Source organism: Babylonia areolata, chromosome 30, assembly GCF_041734735.1.
Source record: "Babylonia areolata isolate BAREFJ2019XMU chromosome 30, ASM4173473v1, whole genome shotgun sequence".
NCBI lineage: Eukaryota > Metazoa > Mollusca > Gastropoda > Neogastropoda > Buccinidae > Babylonia > Babylonia areolata.
In genome coordinates this window covers 1,634,683-1,644,682 of record NC_134905.1, presented here as the reverse complement: position 1 = coordinate 1,644,682, position 10,000 = coordinate 1,634,683, and the positions used below count along the sequence as shown (strand labels likewise).

General features: G+C 44.8%; 1 protein-coding gene and 1 long non-coding RNA gene across 4 annotated transcripts in view; one reads left to right on the top strand and one right to left on the bottom strand.

The window, feature by feature from the left end:
- LOC143275274 (uncharacterized) overlaps window positions 1-10,000 on the bottom strand; it is an 81,534-nt gene that overhangs the window by 21,563 nt on the left and 49,971 nt on the right. The window lies entirely within an intron of this gene.
- The window catches only part of LOC143275272 (uncharacterized), a 55,306-nt gene that overhangs the window by 22,926 nt on the left and 22,380 nt on the right, over window positions 1-10,000 (top strand). Inside the window, exon 7 of one of the 3 annotated variants that reach the window (XM_076579249.1) lies at window positions 9,268-9,309. The exons of the other annotated variants lie outside the window; for them this stretch is intronic. Coding sequence (XP_076435364.1) covers window positions 9,268-9,309 — 42 coding nt within the window. The remainder of the gene's footprint in view (window positions 1-9,267; window positions 9,310-10,000) is intronic. 3 annotated transcript variants of the gene reach the window in all.

Below are 10,000 nucleotides of genomic sequence, written 5' to 3'. Positions count from 1 at the left end.
CGTGGAGACAGTCACTGCCATTAACAGTGCCCCCTTCATACTGTGTGTGGTTTGACATATCACTGATAGAGACGTGGAGACAGTCACTGCCATTAACGGTGCCCCCCTTCACACTGTTTGTGGTTTGACATATCACTGATAGAGAGAGACAGTCACTGCCATTAATGGTGCCCTTCATACTGTGTGTGGTTTGACATATCACTGATAGAGAGAGACAGTCACTGTCATTAACGGTGCCCTTCATACTGTGTGTGGTTTGACATATCACTGATAGAGAGAGACAGTCACTGCCATTAACGGTGCCCCCCTTCATACTGTGTGTGGTTTGACATATCACTGATAGAGAGAGACAGTCACTGCCATTAATGGTGTACCTCATACTGTGTGTGGTTTGACATATCACTGATAGAGAGAGACAGTCACTGCCATTAACGGTGCCCTTCATACTGTGTGTGGTTTGACATATCACTGACAGAGACGTGGAGACAGTCACTGCCATTAACTGTGCCCCTTCATATTGTGTGTGGTTTGACATATCACTGATAGAGACGTGGAGACAGTCACTGCCATTAACGGTGCCCCCCTTCACACTGTTTGTGGTTTGACATATCACTGATAGAGACGTGGAGACAGTCACTGCCATTAACGGTGCCCTTCATACTGTGTGTGGTTTGACATATCACTGATAGAGACGTGGAGACAGTCACTGCCATTAATGGCGCCCTTCATACTGTGTGTGGTTTGACATATCACTGATAGAGACGTGGAGACAGTCACTGCCATTAATGGTGCCCCTTCATACTGTGTGTGGTTTGACATATCACTGATAGAGAGAGACAGTCACTGCCATTAATGGTGTACCTCATACTGTGTGTGGTTTGACATATCACTGATAGAGACGTGGAGACAGTCACTGTCATTAACGGTGCCCTTCATACTGTGTGTGGTTTGACATATCACTGATAGAGAGAGACAGTCACTGCCATTAACGGTGCCCCCCTTCACACTGTTTGTGGTTTGACATATCACTGATAGAGACGTGGAGACAGTCACTGCCATTAACGGTGCCCCCCTTCACACTGTTTGTGGTTTGACATATCACTGATAGAGAGAGACAGTCACTGCCATTAATGGTGCCCTTCATACTGTGTGTGGTTTGACATATCACTGATAGAGACGTGGAGACAGTCACTGCCATTAACAGTGCCCCTTCATACTGTGTGTGGTTTGACATATCACTGATAGAGAGAGACAGTCACTGCCATTAACAGTGCCCTTCATACTGTGTGTGGTTTGACATATCACTGATAGAGACGTGGAGACAGTCACTGCCATTAACGGTGCCCTTCATACTGTGTGTGGTTTGACATATCACTGATAGAGACGTGGAGACAGTCACTGCCATTAACAGTGCACCTCATACTGTGTGTGGTTTGACATATCACTGATAGAGAGAGACAGTCACTGCCATTAATGGTGCCCTTCATACTGTGTGTGGTTTGACATATCACTGATAGAGACGTGGAGACAGTCACTGCCATTAATGGTGCCCTTCATACTGTGTGTGGTTTGACATATCACTGATAGAGACGTGGAGACAGTCACTGCCATTAACGGTGCCCCCCTTCACACTGTTTGTGGTTTGACATATCACTGATAGAGACGTGGAGACAGTCACTGCCATTAACGGTGCCCTTCATACTGTGTGTGGTTTGACATATCACTGATAGAGACGTGGAGACAGTCACTGCCATTAATGGCGCCCTTCATACTGTGTGTGGTTTGACATATCACTGATAGAGACGTGGAGACAGTCACTGCCATTAATGGTGCCCCTTCATACTGTGTGTGGTTTGACATATCACTGATAGAGAGAGACAGTCACTGCCATTAATGGTGTACCTCATACTGTGTGTGGTTTGACATATCACTGATAGAGACGTGGAGACAGTCACTGTCATTAACGGTGCCCTTCATACTGTGTGTGGTTTGACATATCACTGATAGAGAGAGACAGTCACTGCCATTAACGGTGCCCCCCTTCACACTGTTTGTGGTTTGACATATCACTGATAGAGACGTGGAGACAGTCACTGCCATTAACGGTGCCCCCCTTCACACTGTTTGTGGTTTGACATATCACTGATAGAGAGAGACAGTCACTGCCATTAATGGTGCCCTTCATACTGTGTGTGGTTTGACATATCACTGATAGAGACGTGGAGACAGTCACTGCCATTAACAGTGCCCCTTCATACTGTGTGTGGTTTGACATATCACTGATAGAGAGAGACAGTCACTGCCATTAACAGTGCCCTTCATACTGTGTGTGGTTTGACATATCACTGATAGAGACGTGGAGACAGTCACTGCCATTAACGGTGCCCTTCATACTGTGTGTGGTTTGACATATCACTGATAGAGACGTGGAGACAGTCACTGCCATTAACAGTGCACCTCATACTGTGTGTGGTTTGACATATCACTGATAGAGAGAGACAGTCACTGCCATTAATGGTGCCCTTCATACTGTGTGTGGTTTGACATATCACTGATAGAGACGTGGAGACAGTCACTGCCATTAATGGTGCCCTTCATACTGTGTGTGGTTTGACATATCACTGATAGAGAGAGACAGTCACTGCCATTAATGGTGCCCCCCTTCACACTGTTTGTGGTTTGACATATCACTGATAGAGAGAGACAGTCACTGGCATTAACGGTGCCCCCCTTCATACTGTGTGTGGTTTGACATATCACTGATAGAGAGAGACAGTCACTGGCATTAACGGTGCCCCCCTTCATACTGTGTGTGGTTTGACATATCACTGATAGAGACGTGGAGACAGTCACTGCCATTAATGGTGTACCTCATACTGTGTGTGGTTTGACATATCACTGATAGAGAGAGACAGTCACTGCCATTAACAGTGCCCCCTTCATACTGTGTGTGGTTTGACATATCACTGATAGAGACGTGGAGACAGTCACTGGCATTAATGGTGTACCTCATACTGTGTGGTTTGACATATCACTGATAGAGAGAGACAGTCACTGCCATTAATGGTGCCCTTCATACTGTGTGTGGTTTGACATATCACTGATAGAGAGAGACAGTCACTGCCATTAATGGTGCCCCTTCATACTGTGTGTGGTTTGACATATCACTGATAGAGAGAGACAGTCACTGCCATTAATGGTGTACCTCATACTGTGTGTGGTTTGACATATCACTGATAGAGAGAGACAGTCACTGCCATTAATGGTGCCCTTCATACTGTGTGTGGTTTGACATATCACTGATAGAGACGTGGAGACAGTCACTGCCATTAACAGTGCCCCTTCATACTGTGTGTGGTTTGACATATCACTGATAGAGACGTGGAGACAGTCACTGCCATTAATGGTGCCCTTCATACTGTGTGTGGTTTGACATATCACTGATAGAGAGAGACAGTCACTGCCATTAACGGTGCCCCCCTTCACACTGTTTGTGGTTTGACATATCACTGATAGAGACGTGGAGACAGTCACTGCCATTAATGGTGCACCTCATACTGTGTGCGGTTTGACATATCACTGATAGAGACGTGGAGACAGTCACTGCCATTAACAGTGCCCCTTCATACTGTGTGTGGTTTGACATATCACTGATAGAGACGTGGAGACAGTCACTGTCATTAACAGTGCCCCTTCATACTGTGTGTGGTTTGACATATCACTGATAGAAACGTGGAGACAGTCACTGTCATTAACGGTGCCCTTCATACTGTGTGTGGTTTGACATATCGCTGATAGAGACGTGGAGACAGTCACTGCCATTAACGGTGCCCCCCTTCATACTGTGTGTGGTTTGACATATCACTGATAGAGACGTGGAGACAGTCACTGCCATTAACGGTGCCCCCCTTCACACTGTTTGTGGTTTGACATATCACTGATAGAGACGTGGAGACAGTCACTGCCATTAACAGTGCCCTTCATACTGTGTGTGGTTTGACATATCACTGATAGAGACGTGGAGACAGTCACTGTCATTAACGGTGCCCTTCATACTGTGTGTGGTTTGACATATCACTGATAGAGACGTGGAGACAGTCACTGCCATTAACGGTGCCCTTCATACTGTGTGTGGTTTGACATATCACTGATAGAGACGTGGAGACAGTCACTGCCATTAACAGTGCCCTTCATACTGTGTGTGGTTTGACATATCACTGATAGAGACGTGGAGACAGTCACTGTCATTAACAGTGCCCCCTTCATACTGTGTGTGGTTTGACATATCACTGATAGAGACGTGGAGACAGTCACTGCCATTAACGGTGCCCCCCTTCATACTGTGTGTGGTTTGACATATCACTGATAGAGACGTGGAGACAGTCACTGCCATTAACGGTGCCCCCCTTCACACTGTTTGTGGTTTGACATATCACTGATAGAGACGTGGAGACAGTCACTGTCATTAACGGTGCCCCCCTTCATACTGTGTGTGGTTTGACATATCACTGATAGAGACGTGGAGACAGTCACTGCCATTAACGGTGCCCCCCTTCATACTGTGTGTGGTTTGACATATCACTGATAGAGACGTGGAGACAGTCACTGCCATTAACGGTGCCCCCCTTCACACTGTTTGTGGTTTGACATATCACTGATAGAGACGTGGAGACAGTCACTGTCATTAACGGTGCCCCCCTTCATACTGTGTGTGGTTTGACATATCACTGATAGAGACGTGGAGACAGTCACTGCCATTAACGGTGCCCCCCTTCATACTGTGTGTGGTTTGACATATCACTGATAGAGACGTGGAGACAGTCACTGCCATTAACGGTGCCCCCCTTCACACTGTTTGTGGTTTGACATATCGCTGATAGAGACGTGGAGACAGTCACTGTCATTAACAGTGCCCCTTCATACTGTGTGTGGTTTGACATATCACTGATAGAGACGTGGAGACAGTCACTGTCATTAACGGTGCCCTTCATACTGTGTGTGGTTTGACATATCACTGATAGAGAGAGACAGTCACTGCCATTAACAGTGCCCCCTTCATACTGTGTGTGGTTTGACATATCACTGATAGAGACGTGGAGACAGTCACTGCCATTAACGGTGCCCCCCTTCACACTGTTTGTGGTTTGACATATCACTGATAGAGACGTGGAGACAGTCACTGCCATTAACAGTGCCCTTCATACTGTGTGTGGTTTGACATATCACTGATAGAGACGTGGAGACAGTCACTGCCATTAACAGTGCCCCCTTCATACTGTGTGTGGTTTGACATATCACTGATAGAGACGTGGAGACAGTCACTGCCATTAACGGTGCCCCCTTCATACTGTGTGTGGTTTGACATATCACTGATAGAGACGTGGAGACAGTCACTGCCATTAACAGTGCCCCCTTCATACTGTGTGTGGTTTGACATATCACTGATAGAGACGTGGAGACAGTCACTGCCATTAATGGTGCCCTTCATACTGTGTGTGGTTTGACATATCACTGATAGAGACGTGGAGACAGTCACTGCCATTAACGGTGCCCCCTTCATACTGTGTGTGGTTTGACATATCACTGATAGAGAGAGACAGTCACTGCCATTAATGGTGTACCTCATACTGTGTGTGGTTTGACATATCACTGATAGAGAGAGACAGTCACTGCCATTAATGGTGTACCTCATACTGTGTGTGGTTTGACATATCACTGATAGAGAGAGACAGTCACTGCCATTAATGGTGTACCTCATACTGTGTGTGGTTTGACATATCACTGATAGAGACGTGGAGACAGTCACTGCCATTAATGGTGCCCCCCTTCACACTGTTTGTGGTTTGACATATCACTGATAGAGAGAGACAGTCACTGCCATTAATGGTGTACCTCATACTGTGTGTGGTTTGACATATCACTGATAGAGACGTGGAGACAGTCACTGCCATTAACAGTGCCCCCTTCATACTGTGTGTGGTTTGACATATCACTGATAGAGAGAGACAGTCACTGCCATTAATGGTGCCCTTCATACTGTGTGTGGTTTGACATATCACTGATAGAGAGAGACAGTCACTGCCATTAATGGTGTACCTCATACTGTGTGTGGTTTGACATATCACTGATAGAGAGAGACAGTCACTGCCATTAATGGTGTACCTCATACTGTGTGTGGTTTGACATATCACTGATAGAGAGAGACAGTCACTGCCATTAATGGTGTACCTTCATACTGTGTGTGGTTTGACATATCACTGATAGAGAGAGACAGTCACTGCCATTAATGGTGTACCTCATACTGTGTGTGGTTTGACATATCACTGATAGAGAGAGACAGTCACTGCCATTAATGGTGTACCTCATACTGTGTGTGGTTTGACATATCACTGATAGAGAGAGACAGTCACTGCCATTAATGGTGCCCCTTCATACTGTGTGTGGTTTGACATATCACTGATAGAGAGAGACAGTCACTGCCATTAATGGTGCCCTTCATACTGTGTGTGGTTTGACATATCACTGATAGAGAGAGACAGTCACTGGCATTAATGGTGTACCTCATACTGTGTGTGGTTTGACATATCACTGATAGAGAGAGACAGTCACTGCCATTAACGGTGCCCCCTTCATACTGTGTGTGGTTTGACATATCACTGATAGAGAGAGACAGTCACTGCCATTAATGGTGTACCTCATACTGTGTGTGGTTTGACATATCACTGATAGAGAGAGACAGTCACTGCCATTAATGGTGTACCTCATACTGTGTGTGGTTTGACATATCACTGATAGAGACGTGGAGACAGTCACTGCCATTAATGGTGCCCTTCATACTGTGTGTGGTTTGACATATCACTGATAGAGACGTGGAGACAGTCACTGCCATTAATGGTGTACCTCATACTGTGTGTGGTTTGACATATCACTGATAGAGACGTGGAGACAGTCACTGCCATTAATGGTGTACCTCATACTGTGTGTGGTTTGACATATCACTGATAGAGAGAGACAGTCACTGCCATTAATGGTGTACCTCATACTGTGTGTGGTTTGACATATCACTGATAGAGAGAGACAGTCACTGCCATTAATGGTGTACCTCATACTGTGTGTGGTTTGACATATCACTGATAGAGAGAGACAGTCACTGCCATTAATGATGTACCTCATACTGTGTGTGGTTTGACATATCACTGATAGAGAGAGACAGTCACTGCCATTAATGGTGTACCTCATACTGTGTGCGGTTTGACATATCACTGATAGAGACGTGGAGACAGTCACTGCCATTAATGGTGCACCTCATACTGTGTGTGGTTTGACATATCGCTGATAGAGACGTGGAGACAGTCACTGCCATTAATGGTGCACCTCATACTGTGTGTGGTTTGACATATCGCTGATAGAGACGTGGAGACAGTCACTGCCATTAATGGTGCACCTCATACTGTGTGTGGTTTGACATATCACTGATAGAGACGTGGAGACAGTCACTGCCATTAATGGTGCCCTTCATACTGTGTGTGGTTTGACATATCACTGATAGAGACGTGGAGACAGTCACTGCCATTAATGGTGCCCTTCATACTGTGTGTGGTTTGACATATCACTGATAGAGACGTGGAGACAGTCACTGCCATTAATGGTGTACCTCATACTGTGTGTGGTTTGACATATCACTGATAGAGAGAGACAGTCACTGCCATTAATGGTGTACCTCATACTGTGTGTGGTTTGACATATCACTGATAGAGACGTGGAGACAGTCACTGGCATTAATGGTGCACCTCATACTGTGTGTGGTTTGACATATCACTGATAGAGACGTGGAGACAGTCACTGGCATTAATGGTGCCCTTCATACTGTGTGTGGTTTGACATATCACTGATAGAGACGTGGAGACAGTCACTGGCATTAATGGTGCCCTTCATACTGTGTGTGGTTTGACATATCACTGATAGAGACGTGGAGACAGTCACTGCCATTAATGGTGTACCTCATACTGTGTGTGGTTTGACATATCACTGATAGAGAGAGACAGTCACTGCCATTAATGGTGTACCTCATACTGTGTGTGGTTTGACATATCACTGATAGAGACGTGGAGACAGTCACTGCCATTAATGGTGCATCTCATACTGTGTGTGGTTTGACATATCACTGATAGAGACGTGGAGACAGTCACTGCCATTAATGGTGTACCTCATACTGTGTGTGGTTTGACATATCACTGATAGAGACGTGGAGACAGTCACTGCCATTAATGGTGTACCTCATACTGTGTGTGGTTTGACATATCACTGATAGAGACGTGGAGACAGTCACTGCCATTAATGGTGTACCTCATACTGTGTGTGGTTTGACATATCACTGATAGAGAGAGACAGTCACTGCCATTAATGGTGTACCTCATACTGCGGTTGCTTCTACATGTCAGAGGTTGTTGTACCCCATCAAAAACACTCTGAATTTAACGGTGGTAAATATTCATATATCATGTCAAAATCTACTGAATAAAATTCTGCCCATTTGTGTAGATCTTTGTGACTTTAATTTGTTTTCAGTTCATCTACCAGAAGAGCTTGTTTGACCAAAGATAGGAAACGTGGGTGGAAAAAAAAAGAAGAAGAAAATATGTCAGTCAATCATTTGTGAAGATCTTTGTAAAAATCATGGCAGTTTTGTTTTGTTTTGATTTATTTTACATTTGTCTTCAGTACTGGAGAATTCTTCCTTATTTCATTTGGTAATTTTTTTTTCAAGAAATCAGATCTTAGTTTTCAGAATTCTTATTGTTTCATCATATCTAATTGTGTCAGTTCATGTTGACATGAAAAACAAATTCATACTGGTACTTTATGACATGAAAACCAGAACAATGGTTTGTTTAAGTTCCAGAAAATCGCGTGACCAATTTCAGTTCATACGAGTCAAAAGTTGGAATTAAGAGCAAAGCATAAGTTTTACGAATGAAAACTAGCAATCTTCAAGTTGCATAGTATCAAATACACGAGGCTTATGATGATTGGGTTACTTTGCATTGGTATATTAAGTATCATCTGACATACATTATTTGCTTTATTTATTTATTCATTCATTTATTTAACTATTTATTTATGATGAATATTAAAAAAATACAAAAACAATCGCAGCTACTTCCCTTATAATGAAGCAGAAATCAACGCACAACATTTGCATGTAGAAATTCACCTCATCAACTGCCAATCCTTTCCCTGAACATGGCTGACTTCGTTTTCTTCCAGATGATGAGTCAAACTCTGAGGGCTTGTTAAAAGTGGCTGAGGGCAAGTTACACTTTCGTTTCTATGACAACCTCTGATTAACCAATCCTGACTTCCTTTGCTTCTGTGTCTCCTGACCCTCGCCAATCACAACACAGTCGTTACCACAGCACCCTGGAATTAACCAATCACAGCTTGCTTATTTCTGCTTTTCGTGTATGGTTCTCAAGGCAGCTAACTATTAACCAATGAAGATTCACTTACTGATGGACCCAATTCTTTACGGCACTGATCCAAAATCCGCTCCATCCATGACAAGGTTTGAGGAACAGGACTCAAATCTGACCACAAACAAATCATGTCCCTTCTTCTTCTATTTCCTTTATACAACCAACATCATTATATTGATGATTCTCTTGTGGTTTGGGGATGGTTGCTGAGGATTGCGCTGTTGTGAGGATTGGAGAAAAAAAAATTTTGGGCGACCTGGCCAGCCAGTGCACTGACATGATGCCAAGCCTCTGCATCAGCTGTTGAGGGAGGGGGGGGGGGGGGGAGATGGTGATTTTGGGGTGTGTGGGTGGTTTTGGAGGAGGGTGAGGGGGGCAGTGCTGGGCGAGAGAAGTGGGGGGGGGGGGGGGGGGGGAATGGGGGGGGGCGGAGGGGGGCGGATTCACTTTTTAGAGATGAGAGGCCAGTCTGCACTTGAAGCAGTCCAGTGACTCGGCCGTCACAACTTCTTGAGGCAGCTTGT